The sequence below is a fragment of the Lonchura striata genome, chromosome 14 (assembly GCF_046129695.1).
Source record: "Lonchura striata isolate bLonStr1 chromosome 14, bLonStr1.mat, whole genome shotgun sequence".
NCBI lineage: Eukaryota > Metazoa > Chordata > Aves > Passeriformes > Estrildidae > Lonchura > Lonchura striata.
In genome coordinates, this window is record NC_134616.1 from 14952896 (window position 1) to 14975076 (window position 22181).

General features: G+C 56.3%; 2 protein-coding genes across 2 annotated transcripts; one reads left to right on the forward strand and one right to left on the reverse strand.

The window, feature by feature from the left end:
- Positions 1-1501: 1501 nt before the first annotated feature.
- Positions 1502-10378, forward strand: LOC110480060 (chloride intracellular channel protein 2). Its single transcript, XM_021547746.3, has 6 exons — positions 1502-1920; positions 6328-6437; positions 6836-6961; positions 8028-8134; positions 8526-8707; positions 8848-10378. The coding sequence occupies exons 1-6, from the start codon at positions 1864-1866 to the stop codon at positions 9007-9009; spliced, it is 744 nt and encodes a 247-aa protein (XP_021403421.1). The 5' UTR covers positions 1502-1863; the 3' UTR covers positions 9010-10378.
- A 5936-nt stretch (positions 10379-16314) lies between these two features.
- Positions 16315-20982, reverse strand: LOC110480115 (uncharacterized). The gene is made up of 7 exons (XM_077786613.1): positions 20540-20982; positions 20159-20279; positions 19191-19363; positions 18368-18546; positions 17792-17945; positions 17394-17521; positions 16315-17088 (listed from the first exon to the last, which is right to left on the reverse strand). Exons 1-7 carry the CDS (start codon positions 20721-20723, stop codon positions 16315-16317), a joined length of 1713 nt encoding a protein of 570 aa, XP_077642739.1. The 5' UTR covers positions 20724-20982.
- Between the last annotated feature and the right edge of the window lie 1199 nt (positions 20983-22181).

Consider the following 22181-nt stretch of genomic DNA (forward strand, 5'->3'; position numbering starts at 1 on the left):
CAGGAGCCAACACAGCTCCCTGAGGGTCAGCACTGCCCAGGCAGGGGTAGCTGGGGAGGCTGTGGCAGCAGTGGGGACTGGCACACCTCACCTGTGTTGCTGTCAAGGCAGGACCAGAATGAAGAAGACTCTGATTCAGAAGGCTGTGAGAGTAAAACTCCCATTTATTCAAAATGCACCGCTCTTTTATACAGAGCTTTGTGAGGACCAACTCCTTTGGTTCTGAAATGAAAACAACCCACAGCATTGGTGCAGAGTGCTTGATGCACAGTGATAGAACTTAACTATAAACAATGAGAGATAAAGAATTATTTACATTCTTTCCCAGGCCTCTGCCTGGCTAGAAAACTCTCTTCCTTTGACTGAATCTGAGTCCCACACACCTGGGGTCCACAGTGGGAGCTGTGTCCTGGGTGTCCAGCTTGTATCAGGGTAATGCCACGGCCCTGTGGGGCACTCACAGTGCCACCAATACACACCTCTTGATTATGGGAGCATGAGTCAGTGTCCTGTCCCATCCAGTAGGGTTCCAAGTTCTCCCAGAGTTTTGATGGGGCAGAAAAAAATTGCCCCCCCACCCCCTGAACCCCTAGTGTTAGCACCACTCTGGGCTGTGTAGCAGGAGCAGGGGAAACATCTTTGCTGGGGAGTCTCCTCCAGGGGTCTGCAAAATAATTTCCCATCCAAATCACCTTGAAGGAGATTGCTGTCTGATCAGGGTTTGATTATTTGGGGAAAGCTGGAGCTTATCTGAGCTGGGGAGGCGAGCTGAGTCAAGCATTGGAGATCCCCATTTTGTGCAATGGTACCAGCTATGTGCTCTAGGGGTGTGAGACAGGCCTTGCCTGAGAGTTAAACCCGTGTATGCTGGGAAGCTGTTCCTGCAGTCTCTGCAGCCAGGGTGATCTGACTGCAAACAGTTCCCTCCCATCCTGGGAGGAAAGCAAGCTGTTCATCCTTCCTGCAAAACAGCCCAGTTCCAGGAATGGGGCCCTGCTGAAGGTCAGCCCCAAAGACATCCCATCCATCATCCTGCCAAGCCCCACGTAGCTGGGTGGCTGCCAGGGGCACTCTGGGGTTCCCCACTGCTCCCCGGCATGCTTCAGCATCTTCTGTCTCCTCCCTTAGCTTAAGATTTTGCAATATTTTCCGCTCAAGGCCTATGCCTCAGCTTCAGAAAGTCAGGGCCATGTGCCCAGACTGCTCCACTCAGCTTCCCCGAGCCTTGCCCCGTGCAGCCCAGCTCATTGCAGCGAGGGGAGCTCACACAAGCCCATGCAGGGATCCCCCGAGGGTGGTGGGCTGGGAGAGGACTGTGCCCTCCCTCTGGGTGGCTGCCTGGCATAATGCAGCCAAAGGAGGCAGCAAAAAGGTCAGCCAGGTTCACCCCAAAGTGATAAAGAAGCCCTGGGGCACTGGACACCAGCATGGGGGTGGGAGAGCGGTGAAGAGCCAAGACAGGAGGAGCAACAGGCAAGACACCTCCTCTATAAAGCCCTGCTCCCAGCTGGGAAGGGACAGCAGCAGTGCTGGGAGACCAGAGGTGCTGGGGATGGCAGCCCAGTGCTCCGAGGGCCTGGAGGAGCACCTGGGTGGGTGCGATAGACTCCAGAGTGGCAGATAGAGCCGTGCTGAGTCACAGCTGAGAGGCCCTAGCGCTTCCTCCCCTTGCTGGCGGGTCCTGGCGTGCACCCCATTGCTCCTCCCTTCAGCAAAGGAAGGAAAGTGTGAGCTCCAGCCCTCAGCGGAGCAAGAGCAGCCCAGCGGCCCGAGGCACCAGCCCTCGGAAAGCCTTTCCCCATCAGAGCTCTGCAGGGCACAGATCGACTCGCCACCGCGGCCAGCGCTGGTCCCGCTGCTGGGATGGACGGTCGGCAGCACAGCCCCACCAAGGAGCCCGAGATCGAGCTGTTCGTGAAGGTGGGTCTGGGGAGGGGGGCACTGACTCTTTGGCTCACCCTCGCCGAGATCCAGCTGCGTGCAGGTGTTCTGGGAGGTGTTCTGGAGATGGGCGCCGGTTCCAGTGCCACTGGCTGAACGCCTGCCCAAACGGGGGGACCCTGCGGCGCTGGGGAGACTCTGGGGTGTCCCACTCGGCAGGCTGAGAGATGCCCTGGTCTTGTGATGGCTGTGCACCCCGGAGAAGTGGCACTGCTGGCAGCAGCAGGACGAAGGAGTGGGAACACACACGCCTCTCAAAACCCAGATAAGACAAGCCCCAGCCTGGGAACAGCGAGCAGGAGGGCTGGGAGCAGCCACTCCAGCTTTTTCTGAGAGCAGAGTTGCGAAACAAGCGTGGATGGCTTGGGGAGCTGGTGTGGGAGTCCACACGTGGGCGAGGTGGGGCGGCATCACCGAGGGGTGCTGGCTGGAAACGGTTTCTGTTTTTCCCTGTTAAGCAATTTTGTGAAGCCTTTCCTTGGAATATTTTAACACGAGTTCAAAACATCTGCAGCGGCCATGGGTGGAGCCAAATCTGTGGTCAGTAGCTGTGTCTGCCCACAGCAGTGCCAGGGGGCCCAGGACACGCTGTGACAGTGAGCAGGGGGCAATGGCTCTCTGTGCCACCCCAGCGAGGTCTTTAGGGTGGTTGCTCTGTAGGCACTCAGGTCCATGGGCTTCATTGCTCTCCTCCTGGGGCAGTTTGGTGCCCAAAAGGACTGGGTCAGAGGCACTGGCTTCCCTGGCACAGGCACCCAGCAGTTCTAGGCACTGAATGGTGCCTTCCTTGGGTAGTAGTTAGACATACTTGCTAGAAAGGATTAGCTGAGCCTTCCCAGGAGAGTTCTCTCTCATCCCCGTGCTAAAATTGTAGCCACAGCACTTCTTGATGGACATTGAGCTTTGCTGAGCTGGATCTGGACAAGTATTTTTGGTAAAAGTAATCTGTCTTGAATTCTCTGCTTAACACTTTTCCTTGGGACGGCTGGAAAAGAAAACAATACATGAGGTGACTGAAATGGCAGCAGCACATTCTAGGGGGTTTTCAGAGGGAAGTGAAACAGAAAACCAGCAGCAGCATCAGGACTTCCCCTGTGCTGTAATGTAGCGTGCAAAAACTGTCCTGGCTTGTCTGTTCACAGAAAGGTTGATGATGTTGTGCCTCCCCATCCCGACTCTCACTTTACCAAAGACACAGTGGCTCTAGCTGCTGACAGGAACCTTCCTCTAGCTGCCTTCAGCACCTCCCTGGGCTGGGAACGCCCCAAACACAGCTGCTGCTGTGAGCAGGGGCAGCTGGAAATCATGGGGAAAGCTGGTGCTCCCACAAGTGCCTGCTGGTACAGCAGGGCATGGCATGGCATGGCATGGCATGGCATGGCATGGCATGGCATGGCATGGCATGGCATGGCATGGCATGGCATGGCATGGCACCCTGCCTGCCTTTCACTTGGCACATGCTGGAGTTACCATGGTAAGGATGGACACAGTGCAGAGCAGCTCCCCTTTACCCTGAGCTGGGGGTGGCTGGTTCCCAAGGGGCTGGCAGCTTCTCACCTGCCATGTCCCTGGCAAGAGCATCATTGTGCTGGCTGGGAGGCTCTGCTCTGCACCTCCACCAGGCATTTAGCTGCTCCCTGGCTCTCAGGTTGGTTGTAGGAGTTGGGGCAGGTGCCATGGGGACTGAACATTTAGCAGTGCCCATGCAGGCAAAGCTGTTCCCTCCTCCCACTGCATTTAAGGTTATTTCACCACGGGGAAACCACAGGAACTGCAAAGTAGCTTTGGGGTTTCAGTGCCCTGTGCAGCCTAGTGATGCCTCAGAAAGCTGGGGCTAAAAGCCTGCAACCCTCCTGGAGGTTCTGTGCTCATCCACGCTGGGTTTCTCGATCATCTGAGGGGAAAAGATTGAGGGATGCCAGTCTGTGCCCCCACCCCAATCCCTGCTGCAGCAGGAGGAGCAGCAGAGGCACTTTGGGGAAGTGAAGAGCAATGATTCCCCCCACTCTGCTGCTCTGCGTTTGCCAGGGAGGGAGGACACATGGCTGCAAGTCTCCTCTGAGGGCTCCTGGCTCCCTGAGGCTCCCCTCATGGCCAGTGGTTGCCAGCAAGGCCCTTCCAGAGCCTGATGCTCCCCAGCACTGCCTCCCTCCAGTTCCTCCAGATAAAGGTTTTGGCCCTGAGCATCCTGGTATGGGCTTGACTCTTTCTCCCTGCAGAGGCCATTTTGATTTTCTTTTCACTCTAGTCCAAAATTCCCCACCTCTCTATATTTAAAAGATAAGGGTGAAGACCAGCCTGAACAGCTCAGGGACTGGAGCTACCAGACAAGCACGGGAACACCTGAAGAGGTGATCAGAGTCTGTGTCCTGAGCAGCCCTCAGCACAGGCACTCCTCCCCTCGCCCACCCCCTGACCCCCACCCCACCCTGTCCCAGCGTGGCTCCAGCAGAGCTTTGTGCTGCCAGCACAGCAGCTCCTGGGGACAACAGGACACATTCAGCCCCCTCATCCCCAGCCTTGTGCAGCTGGCAGGGAGAGCCGGGAGGAAAGCACTTCTCCTCCTGCTGGGCAGCACAAAGGCACTTGCTGAGCTGTTGATTCTGGAGATGCTCCAAAGCATGGCCAGAGTTGGGGTCACAGGTGGCAGGGGTGCTGGGGAGGGGGAGCAGAGATGCCCTGTGCTCTTGGGCAGCCTCGAGGCTGCTCCCTGACTCTCCCCGCAGCTCATTCAAAGGAAGACTGAGACCCAGTTTCACCCCTTTCCAAAGAAGCCCTATTTACTATTAATGACACAGGATGTTCCTGAGCTGTAGCCCCTCTGGGAGTATTTGCTCTTATTAATATACACTGTCTAGATTCAGATTTACTGTTGGGCACATCCTAGGGAATCAACATTTCTCAGTTCCCATTTCCTTCCTCAGATTTCATGACATAATTTCATGACAGTTGAGCATAAAAAATACTTGTTAAAAGTAATTTTCATTCCTCTGGAAGGACTAAAAGGTCTTGGCACGATGGAAAAACAAAACCCCTGCTCCAGCTTACTACCCGGAGTATTGGAAGGTTGTTTTCATCCTTTTACAGTCCCACTTAACATGAGTTTGATGTCAGTCTTCTCTTCCTGGAGAAGCCATGCACTCCCGATTCTACAGGTTTTTGGGTGCCTGTGGTGAATTGTAGCAGCTACCTCCAGCCCAGGAGAACCAGGCACAGGTCTCTGTCTCCTCAGCCATCCTGTCTCTGGGTCCCAAAAGAGGTGTGCGTTCTGGAGCCGTGTCCAGCTGCCCACCCTGGAGGTTTTTGCTGCTACTTGACTCTGCCAGACCCTCTGAAATCTCATCACCCTTCTGCTTAGCCTCAGGACTTCAGCTCACTGTCAGATATCAGGGCTTAGCACAGAGCTGTCCCACTAAGACTCACGTCCCACCCCACACTGCTCCAGGGGAGCAGCATCCTCCCGTGATGGGGCTGGCAGAGCTGTGCTGCTCCTCCCTGCCGGGGCAGGGTGGCCACACGAGCATTGTGGTTCACATGCAGCTTAGGAACCCGGTGACTCTCTTAGAGAAACTGAGTTTCCTGTGAGCCATTTTACCTCTCAGCACAGCACAGCTTCCGCCTCACAGCAGCATCTCATCCAGTTTTTGTGAACGGGAGAACCTGCCACATCCTCTTACCAAACTTCTCACAAGGTGTTTCAGTCGTTTTTGCAAAGGATATTTCCAGCTGCTGCATAGCAAGGAAATGTGCTTCACTGCCTGTGGCCGTGCTCATGCAGAGGGGCTGCAAGGGGGTCCTGGAGCAGGAACTCAAGGTGTGGGATGCCAGCACAAATTGTCTTTGGCACAACCCTCCTGTGCCCAGCCTGGGGCAGGCTGCTGGGTGCTTCTTGGCCTGGGGACTCATGCCTGGGTTGGTTAAACACCCACGAGGCCGGAGGCAGACACGACCAGCACATGAAAACAAGCTGCTCTTTTCCTGGCAAACATGAGCTCATTTCCCTTCTCCCACCCTCTCCAGACTGGCCTCCTGGCCAAGCTGCACCCTCCCTTCCTCCCCATCCATTAGCAGTTACTTTCTCCCTGCCTCCTTCTCCACCTCCTCCGGGCTTTATCTCACATTTCAGGGAAGGATCTGACCCCTGGCATCCCGAGTATGCTCTTGGTGGCCCCCAGGGCCATGGCTCAGGGTGGGTCCTACAGCTGACCCCTGGCATCCCGAGTATGCTCTTGGTGGCCCCCAGGGCCATGGCTCAGGGTGGGTCCTACAGCTGAGCCCCCCTGAGTCTGGAGGGGCTCCCTGCAGCGTGCTGTACACAGCGGCTCTTCAGCTCTGGGGCTCAGTCTGTGTAAGGGTTAAATCTTCATTTTTCTTCTCTCCTGGCAGGCTGGTCTGGATGGAGAAAACATTGGAAACTGCCCCTTCTGCCAGCGCCTCTTCATGGTGCTCTGGCTCAAAGGGGTCAAGTTCAATGTCACCACTGTGGACATGACCAGGTGAGTGGCACTTGGGTGGGGTGACACATGCCCTGCTCAGCTCCCCCATCAGCACTTCTTCCCCCGCCTGCTCTGCAGCTCGTGTGTCACTGCACAGGAGCAATTGCTGCCCAAAACTGCCCACCTCACTTGGGGTACAAGTGTGGGCCAGCACGGACTTGGGCCACCTGCCAGTGTGCATGGCCCCGTCCTGCTGGATGTGAGGATGACTTGAAGGCACCACTGGGCAGATCCAGAGGCTGGGGAGCACTTGTCAGCTCCCTGAAGCCAGCAGAGCTGGGAATGTTCCTGGTCCTGTGCTCCCTCCTACCCCCACCTCTGCCGTGTCCACTTTCCCTGGGGACTGGCGGAGGCAGATGTGCTACAGGCTCTGAGCCTGCTTGTTCTCTCTGCTCCAGGAAACCTGAAGAGTTGAAAGATTTAGCACCAGGCACCAACCCACCCTTCTTGCTGTTCAACAAGGAGCTGAAAACAGACTTCATCAAGATTGAGGAGTTCCTGGAGCAGACCCTGTGTCCACCCACGTAACTGCAAACTCACTTCTTCCCCATTCTGGGGCCTGTCACAGGGTTGTCCAGGGCTTGGCAGATTGGGGAACCGAGACAGGGTGCCAGGAGGGGCCCCAGGGCAGCCCAGGCAGCAGATGCCCCCTCAGCCCCTGAGCCTGCTCTGCAGGGCAGGCCCTTGATGCTGAGGGGCTGGGTCCGCATGGGGACAACAGGAACAGAAAAGAGTGGGAGGAAATGCACCAGCCACTGCACCCCACTCTGGGGACAGAGGGACATGGGGACGTCCCTGCAGGGACCCTGGCACTGGTGGGTTTGCCACTGGCTGTGGCAGTTGGTGTTGAGGTAGAGGGGGATGTGAGACCCCTTTGCTTGTTTATATTCAGTGCACTCAGCTGAATGAAAGCAAATGCCCTTGGCTTGACAGCAGCAATGCAGGTGGCCCACAGGGTGGTTGGGGGGTGGTCTTCCCTGAGCTCACTGGGGAGCCCCCAAACCAGCCTCCCCCACCTCCCCTGTGCCCTGTGCAGCTGCAGCCCCCCCACTGCTGCAGAGGAAGCTCAAGTGCATTTGTCACTTGCCTCCTTGAATGTGTCTGCCCTTGCAGCACGCCCTGGAACATGTCAGCAAACAGAAGACAGTTCCTGAGGAAGTCATGGGAGTTTCTGGCTTCCTGACACCCCTCTGTGCCAATGTGCTTCCTCTGGGCTGGGCCAGAACTGCCTGAAGGAAGAGCTCTGCTCTGGGGTTCTACTGCCACCAGTGTCCCCGAACTGTGGAGTATCTGCCCTGAGATTGTCCCAAACACCCAGGGTAGAAGACACAGGGTAGAAGACACAGCTCACAGGGTGGCAGCTGCAGTAATTTACATCATCATGATTCTCCCACAGCCAGATGAGCATCCCCTGCATCCTCCAGTACCAGCCTTGGGCTCTATGGCCCAGGAACTGACACTGTTGTATCCCTGCTCCATCCCTGCTCCCTCCCTGCTCCATCCCTGCTCCATCCCTGCTCCATCCCTACTCAATCCCTGCTCCATCCATGCTCCATCCCTGCCTGCACTGACATAAATGTCTTATTGAAGGTATCCACACCTGAGCCCCAAGTACAAGGAGTCCTTTGATGTGGGCAGTGACATCTTTGCCAAGTTCTCGGCATACATCAAGAACCCGCGCAAAGAAGCCAATATCAGTAAGGACCAAAGCTTGCTGGACTCTAGACTCTAGTCAACCACGCTGCAGCAGGAGAAATGCTTTTGTCTGCTGGCAAATCCTGCCCTGGGGTTAAGGTTGCTGCTGCCTGCCTCACCAAAGCCTCCTGGGGGAGAGGAGGGGCAGAGGGGAAGGATGAAGGCAGTTCTCTGCTCCCTCCACAGGGATAACAGCAGAGCAGAGGGTGGTGCTGCTATAGTCCCCTGGGAACAGAGACTGGCCAGGGTCAATGTTTTGTCCCCATGGTGTGGTCTGAGGGCTTTTTCCCTCTCTGCAAAACCTGTGGGAGGCTCAGCCAGCCCAGCCCAGCCTAATGCTTGCCTGGGAGTCCTGGGCACACACTCACTACTCTTGCTTTCCCACCCTCCCAGATTTTGAGAAGGCCCTGCTGCGGGAGTTTCAGCGCCTGGATGTTTACCTGAACACGCCTCTCCCAGAGGAGATTGACCAGGATAGTGTGGAGGACATCACCATCTCCAAGAGGAAATTCCTGGATGGAGACCATCTGACTCTGGCTGATTGCAACCTCCTGCCCAAGCTGCACATCATCAAGGTAATGGCACTGGTCCCCAGGGCCAGGAGAGGGGGGCTCCTGCTCCAAGAGGAGTGGACAGGGAGTCCCCCTGCCAAAGCCAGAGAGTCAGTCTCCCCCAGGAAGTTTCAGCCTCCTCCTCCTCCTTCACTCTCCTCTAGATTGCAGCCAAAAAGTACCGTGACTTCGAGATCCCAGAGGACATGACGGGTGTCTGGCGGTACCTGAACAACGCCTATGCCTGTGATGAGTTCAACCACACCTGTCCTGCAGACGAGGAGATCGAGCACACATATGCCAGTGTTGCCAGGAAGATGACCTAAGCACAGGGTGGGCTGGGCTGGCAGCACTGCCCTGGCTGAGCCCTCCAACTCTGCAGTCCTGACACAACCAAAACCGGCCGGTGGAGAGCCTGGAGAGGGTTTACAACATTTGCTTTCAGGCACAGCACCTTGCTTCACAGCCCCTGCCACTGCCTCCTCCTTCTGTGCTGCTGGCTGAGACCCCCAGGCACCAGCAGTGCTGACCACATGTAAACACTGCTCCCATCCGGATGTAGCTGCATCCCTACTCCCCAAAAATGTTTCTCACAGCCTGTGACTGTGTGTCATGGGAAAAGCTGAGCACCAGCCTCCTGCAGTAGTGCTTTCTCATCATGAGATGACATCCCCAAATGGCTAAGCCAGCCCAGCCTCCCCATCCCCATCTGTCAGCCCTGTGTGGTCCCAGCCATCCTGTGCTTGTCGTGGGATCCCTGGGCTGGAGCTGTTTGCGTTTGCCTGTTGCCAACCTGCTCAGCACCTGGGGCTGGCATTTGGGCAGCCCTCTCTTCCAAGACATCGGCTCCCTCTGAAGATATGCAAAGGCTTTGCCTTGGCAGCTCATCCCAGTGAAAAATTGTGCTCACTGCTGAGGGCTGTGACGTGGGTCTGACTCCCCACAGGACATGGGGGTAGGTGGGTGCTGGGGGTGATGCCTGGAGCAGCAGTGCCAGGACCAGCTATGGGAGGAAACAAAGGGTTGGGGATCTGCACAGGGCCTGAGGATGAAGGATCAGGGCATCCCTCCCACGACTGCCAGCACCCATGTGCTGCTGGCTCAAGGAGCTGCACGGCTCCTCCTGGCTCAGAAGCCTCTGTGCCTTGCAGAGCCCTGCAGAGGGTGCAGCCATGCTCTAGCTCCATACCCCCTAGTTCCCACCAACACTTCTGGCACCTGAGGCTGGGAGCAGCCACAGGGTAGGGCACACGTTCAGTTTCCACACTGGGAAGCCAAGGAGAACAGACAGCAGCTGTTTGACAAAGTGCTGTGTCTGTGGAAAGGTGTGGGCAGTGCCCCTTGGCTCAGCGTGCCTTCACGCCAAAGCTGCTCTGCACAGCCATACATCCCGTGTTCCCCCTCTGACACTTCCAGCTCCCCCAGGACTCCCACCAGACCTTGAGAATTCGGCCAGCCTTCCCCAGCCTGCCCCAGGGTGAATCAATACTGTACAGTGGGCATGGTGGGTTCTGTGGGAACTGAAGCGAGCAGAGCCCCCTCAGCCCTCACTGCCACTTTCCTCTTTGCACTAAAGGTGTGTCCTCGCAAGGCCCCACATTGTACTGGGTTTGGGGACTGGGTTTGTTACTGATGGGTTTTGGTTTGTTGGGTTTTTATAAACTAAGAATAACAATAAACTATATTTTAATATGCCTTTCTGGTGTGCAGGCAGCCGGGCACGCAGGCTGCTGGCATGGAGGGTGCTGTGGAGTGGCAGGGCTCTCCGGCAGTGGCAGCGCCTCTGGGATTTAGCAGAAGTGAAGCTGTAGCTGCAGTCTCTGCTGGCCTGGATCAGTGGCTCACAGCCAGCCCAATGTGTCCTGGTGCCCGGGGCTGCTCTCCCTGCAGGCAGGACTTGGCACTTCCCCTTGCTGAGCAGCACAAGGTCTGGCTTTTCAGCAGCTCTGCTGTTCACTGTGATGTGCTGTCAGTGGGCAGTGCTGTGGAAGGCTGGGCAGGTTAACCCTGGCTCTGGTGCGGTTTGGAAGTTGAGCAGAAGAGAACATGAGGCCAAAATCTGGACAAAACACATGGATCCATGCTTTCTTTTTGCAGGATCTTCCTCCCTGAGGGCTACCATGTGTCTTCTGCTCCTTCCACATCTCATGGCAGCAAGAGGGCCGTGGCACAGCCTTTGGGCATCTGGGCATCCCAGGCTGGTTCTCAGTGTATGCTCCGTCCCTGGAGACAGGATTCAGCCAGTGACAAGGCTTATCCTCTGCTGCTGAGAGCTTCCTTGCTGGAGCAGTATTTGACCTTGCTGGCATTGGGAGAAGCCTCTCCCCTCCATCCCAGAAGCTGCCATGCAGTTCCTCCTTCTGGAGGATGTGTCTGTGAGCTCCAGGTGGCTGATGTAATCCCAGACCCCTTGGCTGGGGCCATCAGGGGACACTCCTGGGGTGGAGAGAGTCTCCCTGCAGACTGGAGGGATCAGTCTGGGCTTCACAGCAACAGGAAAATGGCAGAATTCAGGACAAGTGCTGGGGTCTGGAGAGCTTTGGAGAGGGAAATACTCCTCCTCACTCTCTGGAAAAAAGGCAGGCAGTGATGGAGGCCAGTCCACCAGTGTCCCGAAACACCATCCATGAGACAGGGCCATGGAAAATGGCTTTTCTGAGAGAACAGCAGTGTGGTGGTGCACACTCTTCCCAAAGCTGCAGGTACAGAGGCAGCCCCCAGACACTGGCTGTGTCAGCTGGGACCTGGCCCAGCTCTCTGTGTTGAGATTTTTCCAGTTCCCATTAGAGATCTTGTTTTTTTCCCCTGACTTCAGTTTCCAATTGCCATGCTATCAGCCAACTGGAAATGCTTCTAATTACTTCTCTTCCTCTGGAAGGCTTTAATTCAGAGAAATCCAGCTAGAATGGGTCCCTCTGGTGACCTCAACCAGGCCCTTGTTGTTGTGACTACAGCTGATGATCACCACATTTCCTGATGGCAGTCGGGAAGTGACTGACAGGCACAAGAAGATTTTAAACTTTCAAGAGCTTAAAATCCTGAGGTCTTATTCATGGAGGAGAGGAGAACAACTTGTTCTATGCCTTTCCCTACCTGCACCAAGGCTGGGGCTTAGACAGATTGAACAGTGCTTGCTTCATAGGTGCCGCATGGAAAGTCCCTCTGAAGTCTTGGCATGAGATTCATGTTTCTCAAGTCTCTTGTGTCCTCTTATCTTGTGGGGTGGGACATCACACTAGGACTTTCTTGAGGAAGAGGGGACAGGATGATGAGCAGCCTGAGCCTCTATTGTTTAATCACGAGGCTGACCATGACCCTGCTGACCACAAAACAGAAGCTCTAATTTCTCATGGAGTGGTTGAAGGTGCATTATCCAGAGATCATTGATTATCTCTGTTTGCCAGTTCCCATCTGTCAGGCATGGATATGACTGGGGAACAGCTGAGATGAAGCTATCATCCATTTCAAGCAGGCACCTATCCAGCTGGGACTTTTGTCCTAAGAAAAATCTGTATCTAGCCTGTTTTCCATCCTCTGGAAAATAGAGGATGGAAAAAATCAGAATCCTGCCAGATTTCGTGTCACAGAATGAAAAATCCTGGAGACAGACTCATGCCATTTGCTGTGGTGCCATGAGGAGGAAGCACACAACATCCCTGCCATAAACTCAGAGCCAATACACACCCAGCTCAGGGGGCAGTGTGCTGGTTCTGTCTGTCACCAGGAGCATGAATGATCCTAGGGGGCAGAGAGCTACTGGAGCAGGGCCAGGAAGTGGGAAGGTGTTGACTGAGCTGCCATTCCCACAGGCTACAGGAGCAGAAACCCCGTGTTGTGCATCTGAAGGGTGGAAAGTGCAGGACCCTGAGAAGAGCAGTGGTGAGCAGTGAGGACAACACAGGGGAGGTTGTCCTGCAGAGTAAGGGCACCTGATGACCAAGCTAGGTGGTATTTGACTCTGTCAGGGTGCCCTTGGCACCTTCTCAGTGCAGACACTTGCCATGCATGCCCAGCTGAGGGCACGCTCAGACCAGCACATTAAACAGGACCAGTTTTGCTCTACAGCCCCCTGGAGTGACCTGAATGTCCCAATCACCCTGCTTGAGTCCTAATCCACTGAATTGCAGGAAAGCTCCTGCCTGGAGAGAAACCACACAGGTCTGAGCCACCAAATTCATTCTCTGCAGCCCTCTTCATGCACATCCTCTAACACACCACACTCGGGCTCCAGCTTCTGGGGCTCTCACAGTCCCCACCCACATCCTGGTGGGCTTCCTGACCAAGGCAAGCAGCTCAGATCACTGAGAGGGGGGTGCAGCAGGAGTCAGTGCCCTGGATGTTGCAGCTCACACCTGTCAACCCACAAAGACTTTTGGGGCTGAAGGAGGGGGTCCAGCAGCACAGCTGGTTTGCTGCTGCTCTGTGCTGCTCCAGGGACCTACCTAGAGCTACAGACCCATCACAAAGGCACCTTGCACAGGGAGGCTGAGGGACAGGGCCTTGCTGAGGTCCCAGGTCTTTGCCATAGACACAGATGTGCTGGACAGCACTTTGAGGTGGTTCTGAGGATTTGGGGTGGCTCTGGGCTGTCTCAGAGGGGTGGCAGGGCAGCTGCAGTGGCAGGCAGGAGGGAAAGCAGACAGAGCAGAGTGGGCTCAGGCTCAGAGCAGACCCTGCTGTTTGCAGCTCTGACTCCCATGGTTTTCAAAGGCAAATGGGAATGGTTTTGGGTACTGGCAGCCCACAAAATATAAGAGCTTGATTTTCCCCCATCATTTAAGATTCCACCACATCTTTCATGGTTGTCAGGTACAATGGTTCCCACTCAGCAACTGTGAAAGCCCCATTAGCCCCCAGAGAGCAATTTTCCACTGTGCACCGTTTTCATAGGCTGGCAGCTTCGCTCTCTGAGAATTAGTAATAAGAAATAAGCTCTTGCACAGTCCTAAACCCACTGTTTCTAATAAAGAGCTCTTTGCAGCAGCATCCCTCTCGTTGCTTTGATCTGGGACCAGCAGAACCTGAAAACACCACGGAGAGAAGGCAGGAGGAGCAGATAGATTGTGGTGAGTCAGAGCTTTCACCAGCCCCCGCACCAGCCTCTGCTGTGCCAGGGGCCTGAGACCAGCACCAGGGATGGCATCGGACCTCCAAGGTGGTGGATGGTGCTGTAGGGTGGGCTGGGTGCCACAGGGCCAGTCGCTGGCCCAGCCCTTTCCAGGCTGTGGAGGGAGCATGGAAATGAGAGAGGACCTGGCTGTATGCACGTGACTGGGGCTGCAGAGGTGATTGAGGGACTGGTCCAGTGTCCTGTGCAGACCTGCCTGGGGCTGGGGGCTTAGCCCTGACCCAGATCCATCCTCCAGCACAGTCCAGTCCTGTTCAGCACATAACAAGCTGCCTGGCGGACCAAAGCGGGATCTAATTCAGGCCCCACGCTGCACATAGTGGTGGCAGGTCTCTCCTGGGACATGCTGGGACCTCACCCCACAGCAAATGTTGCATTTTCTCTCTGTGGTTCTGCACAAACCCACATGCTACTCACACCTTGAGGCAAAGCAGAAACCCCCTCTCACATCCACTCGGAAACTTCAGCTGCTGATGGCATCTTGAAATGTCACAACTCTTCTGTATTTTTCCACTCCCCATCACTAACTCTTCCATATGAGTCAGAATATTCCAGCTGTGCAGCCACCCCTAGGCCAGGGCAAGCCCCTGCTGCCAGTGAGTGAGTGCCTAAATCCCCCATGGCAGCCCAGCACCCTTGTCCTGCCACAGGCTCAGGAAAGAGCTGGTCCTCCTCAGACCTGCAGCCAGCTGTGATCAGAGCACTGGCCGTGCTCCAGTGCAGCCCAGCTCCCACAGCACAGCAGCACAGCAGCACAGCAGCACAGCAGCTGTGGGAGCCAGTCTGGTCCCATTGCACTGGCCCAGTGTCCTGGCAAACACACAGGACTGGGCTGGAGCAACACGATGGATGCTCTGCTGGGCCTGGACAAGCTCCTGCTGGGATGTGGCTCCTGCCCAGAGCCTGTGGCACAAACAGCAGCTCTGACTGATGCTCCTGCTAAGAGGTGCCTTGCCTGGGACCATGCTGTGACCTGACAGAGTGGTGTGGGGTTGGAGGCCCTGTGGGCTCTGGGGATGAGGCAATTGTTCAAACAGGGCTGCAGGCATGTAGGGCTTGACCATGATCTTGAGGCAGATCAGAGACTGTGAGGGACAAAGGAGATGGCAACTGGACACCAACTTCATAGGTAGAAAAAAGCATATGGGTAACACATGTGTTCCTCAAGCAGCTCTTGGGATTGTCTATTTTTAATTTTTTTTTTGTGTGTGTGCTAATTCAGATCAATTTCTTCAATACATGTCCTCACATTGACTGTGAGAGATTGACCTGGCCAGAAGCCAGACACACCCCAAAACTGCTCCATCACGCTCCCTACAAAGTCCCAATCCCCTTTAGCAAACCTGTGTCAGCTTGGGCTCCTCTCTCCATGGGTCCTGCCTGCCAGGAGCTTGCTCCAGTCATGATGTTCCCAGAGAGCCATGGCCTCCTTTGGGCATCTGGTCTGGGCTCCTCCCTAAACTGCAGGTGGATCTCTGCTCCCTCCTGGACCCTTGTGGGCTGCAGGGCTCAGTACGAGTTCCATCCCTGCAGTAGGAGGCAGGGATGGGACATGGCTGGGGTGTCAGGAGTGACTCACAGGGCTGGAACATGGCCCTGCACAGCCCCAAAGGCTCCCCAAGCCTGGCAGCACTGTACCCTAGCCCCTCCGCCAGCTGCCTGGACATAGACACCAGTTTGTCACCTGTTCCCAGATCCAGAGTAATTTTTGTGAGTCCAAGAGCCTGGATTTGTCACCCCATTTTGAGTCCACGGATCCCAGCCTGCGACACAGCGCAAGGAGGCTTCCCCTCACCTCTGTGGCTTCAGGCACAGCCTCAAAACACATCCTGAGGAACAACTGCAGGGCAGGGCTTCTCAGCCATAAATCACCCCAGTGCTGGCAGCAGGAATAATAAATGTATCCATGGTGCTAAAAAACAGTTTTTTCCTGGAGGATAGCAAGACAGAGAATGTTCTGCCTGGAAAACCCCAAGTTTATCCTGTGCCTTTCCTGACTGCTGCACAGGGAAGGGCCGTGCTGGGTCTGTAACACACAAACAATGAATAGAGAAGCCAGTTTTCTAGAATAAATTAGTGATATTTAAGAACAACTTGAGCACAGAATCAACATTTCCACAGAAGTAAAAACCTCAACATTTTTTCATTAAAGAGCTTTATAAATATATATGTATATACATTAGAATAGCTACTGTACTATACATGCTCACATACAGACACATCTCTAGATAAGAGTTTTAGGGGCTCAGGGTTGGTCCATACTCTTTATCTCCTTATGCTGTGTCTCAAGAGCACCAAAGTCCCAGAGGAAAGTTCTGGATCCTGCCCATCCTTGGCAGATCCTTGGCGGCCGTGCCCGGAATACGCCTCTGCCTGCCCCTGGAGCTTGCCCCAGTGCCATCCCCATCCCCAGCAGGCTGGGACACGCAGCCTCAGGGCCAGGGAGCCCGGGAAGGGCTCTGCTGGCAGCTGGAGGCTGCTGGGGAGCCCCGCTGGCTGTGGCTCACTGCCCGATGGGGGCCCGTGGCTCGTAGCCAGAGGAGGTAACTGGCCGCAGGGGCGAGGGGGGCAGCGGGCTGGGGCAGGGGAGGCACGGTTCTGGTTCTGCCTGCTCCCAGCAGCCTCGCTGAGCGGTGCTGTCACCTTGTTGTGGCTCAGTCCTGTCACCACGCAGGGCTTGGGGAGCACAGAGGTGCTGCCCTCCCTCTGCCTCCACACCCGCCAGGAGCTTCACGGAGCTGAGCCGGATCCAGTGCCCAGCCGTGCCCAGACTCTCCTGCAGGTACTCCTGCCTGCAGCTTCTGCTTGGCACGGGCAGAGGAAGGTGGCTGTCTGCTCCCAGGACTGGGCACTGGCATTTAGAATAAAGCTGGAGGTGCAGGGGCTGCCATAGCTCAGGTATCTGGCTGTCCCTGTCACCTATGTAGCTGTGTCCAGCCAGTCCCACTAGCACCAGCTGCTCTGGCAAGTCATCCCCATCACCTGCCTCCTCATCCTCCTCCAGCTGGGAGGGGAGCTGGGAAGCTAAGGCACGTCCCAGCTGACTGTGGGTGCAGGATGACTCCCTTCCCTCAGTGCAGTTTGGGCTGAACCCATTGGCACAGTAGCCACTCACATCCTGGGCAAGGCCTCGGAGCAGCCGTGGGGCCGTGGCTGATGCCTGCACAGCTGTGGGTGGCCCGTGGGAGGGGAGGGCAGTCTGCAGGAGCTGGGCCAGGGGGTCCTCCTCAAGCTGGAGTGGAGGCAGCTGCATGGTCACACTCATGTTCTGGAGAGCCTGCAAGGACAAAAGCAGTGACAGGGTCATCCTCAGCTGGCCAAAGCCCTGCCAGCTAGGGGATTGTGGCAAACTATGCTGAACACCAAGGGCTGCACTGCCTGAGACCTCATCCTCTGCTGCGACCCATGGCTGGCCAATGCCCTCCACCACTACCTTCCTCTTGGGGGACAGTGGTTCAGATGGCAGGGGGGGCACCTGGGTGCCAAAATGGATTTGGTGATGTGAGAGCTGGAGGAGAATTGGACTCTGGCTTGTCTATGCCTACCACACAAGGTGGAGGCTGGAGGAGGATCGTCACTCACCAGTGCTTTTGGGAGGCACGTCTGTGGAGAATTGGGAAAGACACGCAGCCACATGATGCAGAACCCGGCCACACTTAGTAGCAGCAGCAGGAAGAAGGCACTCAGCGCAGCAGACAGCCATGAAAAACCTGCCAGGATGTCACAGCAGGCTGAGGGGTCACTCAAGCACATCCCTCCCACCCCACTCTCTATCAGTGTTTCCCATCCATGTCACACTGGGATGCTTCAGGAGGCAAGCCCAGGGCAGATGACAAGAAAGCATCACCATGAGAGGTCCCCCACTGGGCAGCACTGGGCCATAACCCTGACCACAGTACCTCACCCCTCCACACGAGTTTGTGCTGTGAGTAGGACCTGAGGTGCAGCCGTGCCAGCTGAGTTGGTGAGAGAGCTCCCACCTGCAGGGGCTGCTGGAGTCAGCAGGCACTGCTCGGCCTCCCGGCTCCGCTCCCGGGCAATGCCCGCAGCCGCCGTCCGCACGCAGTACTGCGTGCTGGCCTTCAGGTGCTCAAAGCTGCAGGGCACTTCCTCACTCCTCCGTTTGCAGGGCACCTGAAAGCAGATGGGACAGGCGGCCACAGAGCCAGAGGTGGGGTTTGTGCATAGCTCCGCTGCTCTGTGCAGCCTCAACATCCCTCTTGCCCCATGCTCCCTCCTCCTGGGCACCTCCAACCCTCAGTTCTTTGCCCCAGGAGGTGTTCAGGTCCCAAAGCATCTTCTGAAACACCTGTGGCATCACCTTTCCTCTGAACAGAACCAGCCCAGCTCTTCTTGCCCAGGGGAGGGAAGTGATCTCCTGCCTCGCTGAGGTGGGAGTCCCAGACTGGGGGTGCAGAGCACCTCACTCCTGCATGCACAGCCAGGGCTGCAGCATGGGCACCCTGCACCACTGCAACCTGCGATGGTGGCTGTGCTGCACCAGGAAAGCTTGTGCAAGCCCTGCACCTCTGGGCCCTGCCCAGCACCACACACACCTCCTGGACAAGCCGCTCCCCCTCGTAGAGCTGCAGCCAGTACCACAGCTTCAGCAGCACTTGGTTGACTCGCTTGTAGGAGCCAGTTCTTCTCTTGTAGGGAGTGAGTGGTGTGGTGATGTTTACGCTGAGAATTTGGTCCTGGAGCAGCAAGGACAGCTTGGGGGGGCCAACAATTGCTGTAGGGAAAGGGAAAAAAATGGAAAATTAAGGCCTTCAAAGGAAGGCAGACATCTTGTTTCTCTAGAAATTATATTTTTCTGTCTGACATTCCCCTCTCAGAGCACAGAATCTCCTTGGGTTTTGCCTGATGGCACTTTGTGCTCTGAAACCAGCTCCTGAATATTTTCTAGCTCCAAGAGTCTGCTAGGCTTTTTGGCCAGAACAGCCAGTCTGTGACTGAGAAGAGGCACATTCCCATGCCTGGCAAACACAATGAATCACCAGAGAGTCTGTCCCTGTGCCAGCTTGATCCCAGACCATGACAGGGGAGGAAGGTGAGCCTTGCAAAAGCCAAGCCCAGAGGCATAGCCTCTTTCCTGTCCATCTCGATGCATTTCCCAGAGACCCAAATTCTCACGGTGCCTTGCTGGCCTGGCCTCCTACCAATCACCTCACTGTGTCTCCTCTGTCCTTTTGCTCTTCACCCAGCCCTCCTCCAGCAGCCCTGCCTCATTCCTTTCCTCTGCTAAGGGCTCTTGACTCTTTTGCCTCCAGTATTCTAGCATGCTTTCCCACCGTATCCCATCAGATCTCTCCAAGGTCCCCTCTCCCCATCAGCCCCCCAGGAAGAGCCCAGCTGGAGGAGCTCCCCAGTCCTTACTGTCTCTGTACAGCTGCAGCTCGCTGGAACTGGCCCACTCGGACTGCTCACCTCCGGCCACCACTCTCACCCGTGCCCAGTAGATATCATGAATCCTGTCAAAATGCAGCTCACACCCCCAGGAGTTTCTGTTGTTCCCCCCACAGGCACCTGCCTTGGTCCAGTTCGAGGTTCTGCCCAGGGAGAAAGCACAGGGATTGCTTCTTTTCAGCATCCTCCCAGCCCAAAGGGAGGGAGGATCAGCATCCTCCTAGCCACTGCCATGCTGCCCAGGTGGGGAGCGTAGGAAAGCCCAGCTATCAGCCAAAAGCATCCCAGGATGTGTGAGGAGGGGGGCACCAGCAAGCTGACTCCCTCCTGGGGACAGATGGTATCTGGCACTGTGCCCTGAGCTGTGCTCTCCACAATGAGAAAACACACAGCCGTGGAGGGAGAGCCCACCAAGGAGTTGAGGCTGTTGAGGCTCTGTGGCACGAGGGAAACTGAGCGAGTGGTGACAGCTTGAGCCTCAGAGAAAGGTGACAGGGTGGGAGGGTGGGGTCTTATCAATACAAGGAGCAGATAGAGTCTTCCTCTCAGTGGTGCCCAGCAAAAGGACAAGAGGCAGTGGACACAAGTTGAAATACAGGAAATACTATTTAGCATAATGAAAAACAAAACAAAACAAAACAACAAATTTAAAACCCCAGTCCAAAAGCAACCCCTTAGTTTGTTACTGGGAGAGTGACCAGGAAAGGGACCAAGCTGTCCAGTGATGCTGTCCTGAAGTTGTTCAAAACCCACCAGGACACAGTCCTGAGCTGACCTTGCATGTGCAGGGAGTAGGACAAGCCAATCCCTGCCAGCTCCACTGCTGTGTTACTGTGGCATTTACTGCCAGACAACATCTTCTGGCTGCCAGGGGTCCCCAACAGCCTCTGCCAGGGTGTAAGAGGACCAGAGCCCTTCACCCCCTCCTCCCCACCTACCTATTCCTCCACTCCACCTCGTAGGTGGCAGAGCTGGGTAAGCTGGGGTCTGGCTCCCAGTGCAGCTGGACGTGGAAGTTCTGTGCCTCCAGCCTCACGTGCTGTGGCCTCAGTAGCATCCCTGGGGAGGGAGCAGAGGGGTGTGAGGCAGTGTCCTGCAGGGTGCCCTTGTGGCCCAGTGCACAGGTTCCCCAGCTTCAGCCCAGCATGGGCAAACACTGACTTCAAAGCAGCTGCTCAGCACCTGGATCCCCCAATTCATCACACACTGAGAACACCCTCTCCACACTGCTGCCAAAGCAGAAACACAGCTGACAAAACAGGAGAGACAGCACCCTGACACAGGTACTGCTGACCCTGTGTTTTTCTTTCTCTTCATACCTTGACGACCACTTGAGCCTCTCCTCTTCACAGGTAACTTCAGTAGTTCTGAGAGGTGTCCCTGTGCCTCCTCCTGCCCTGCAGCCAGGGCCCCCCGAGACTGTGGTGACAGCTTCAGCACTGGCTTACCCTGGAGCAGGGAGCAGCTGGCCAGGGAGAGCAGCAGGAGCGGGGCAGGGCTCATCCTACCACGGCCCGTCCATCTCCCCTGCACTACGCTGCCACGCCGGGGGCCATGGAAAGGGACAGGGGTGCTGGAGCTGTTCTGCTGCCCACAGACATCATGGGCTGCTGGGACCTGGGATTAAAAACAGAAGCTTCAGCCAGTGACACTGCCCCATGGAGGCCACATGCCTATTGTAGCACAGAAGTGACCACTATGGAGGGGCAGGGGACCTTCTGCTGTGGGGGTGCAGCAGGGCAGGTACCCTCGGGGCTGTGGTGGTAAGTGAACCCCCAGGGGTAGTGGGCAGCTGCCACACTGCTATGGCACTATGCACTTGCTGCAGCAACCTTCTGTTGCACCCACCTCTGGCACCCCGTGGTGAGGAGCCATACTGCCTTTGCCACCACGATGTGAGTCTGAGAAAGCTCCTCACTTGAGAAAGCTCACACCACTGGGAAGTGACTCAGCCAGCTCTGGGCATGACTCACACTGGCACAACCTGTGACACCACTGCCAGGGCAGCCCCAGCCGTCTCACAGCCTCCCTGGTACGGGAGGGCACCGTGTGTGACGGCACCCCAAGGCAAAACGGGGCACAGTGGGGGACCCTTGTGGGCTGTAAGCAGAGACCTCAGACTGAGCCACAGCAGAGGCTGGTCCCGCTGGGCACCTGCACCTGACACCTGGCCAGTCCCTTCTTACCTTGGCCTCGCCCCACCATCCAGCCACCAGGAATCTTTCCCTGCTCTTGCCGGTGACAGAGGAACCTTCCTCTCCTGGAGCAGACATGCAAGGGCTTTGAGGCTACCATCACCAACCTTGTGGTTGTGGGGACACATTCCCCTGTGAAGATGGGGAGCCCAGGGGTGCTCCAGAGGCAGAGGGGTGGGAATGCCCCTGACCAGATGGGACAGTGGTGGAGCTGGCTCACCACTCTCACTGCTTCTCACTCTTCCCATTTCACACCGACCTTGCACTGTTACAAGCGCAACCACCTCAGCATGTGGGTACAAAACATTGCCCCCCATGTCTTCTCTGTCCCTTGCAGCATTAAGAGCTTGGAACGAGCAGGAACAGACAACAAGCAGGGACGTGTAGCTGCAAACTGTGGGCGAGGGCTGAGGTGAGACCTCTGAAACACCAGAGCCGAAGCACAGGCAGTCAGCTTAGGGATTCCCCCCACCCTGAGACCAGCAAGGACCTTCCCAGTTTTGCAACAGAGCCCATTGAAGGAGGCAGCATTTCTGCCCGGAGGGAGAAAGAGCCTCCAGGATTGTTCCTGGAGCTTACAGAGGCACAGAGCTGGGGAACTGCTGGAGACCCCAGGACCGGCTGCCTGTGCAGGCAGGGACAGGGCTGCTCTCACTGCAGAAGGCAGCACAAGGGAGGCAATGCTTCCCTGAAGCAGCGAGGGTGACTGCAGGCCAGTCCCTGCCAGCCCCCCTCTGAGCCCCGGCACATCCGTTCCCCTTTCCTT

Coding starts and splice junctions, on each gene's coding strand:
- LOC110480115 (XM_077786613.1), bottom strand. CDS start 20,723: ATGAGCCCTGCCCCGCTCCTGCTGCTCTCCCTGGCCAGCTGCTCCCTG. Junction 18,547..19,190: donor GCTGCAGCTGTACAGAGACA/GTAAGGACTGGG, acceptor CTTTCCCTACAG/CAATTGTTGGCCCCCCCAAG. Junction 17,522..17,791: donor GACTCCAGCAGCCCCTGCAG/GTGGGAGCTCTC, acceptor ACATCCTGGCAG/GTTTTTCATGGCTGTCTGCT.
- LOC110480060 (XM_021547746.3), top strand. CDS start 1,864: ATGGACGGTCGGCAGCACAGCCCCACCAAGGAGCCCGAGATCGAGCTG. Junction 1,921..6,327: donor AGATCGAGCTGTTCGTGAAG/GTGGGTCTGGGG, acceptor CTCTCCTGGCAG/GCTGGTCTGGATGGAGAAAA. Junction 8,135..8,525: donor GCGCAAAGAAGCCAATATCA/GTAAGGACCAAA, acceptor CCACCCTCCCAG/ATTTTGAGAAGGCCCTGCTG.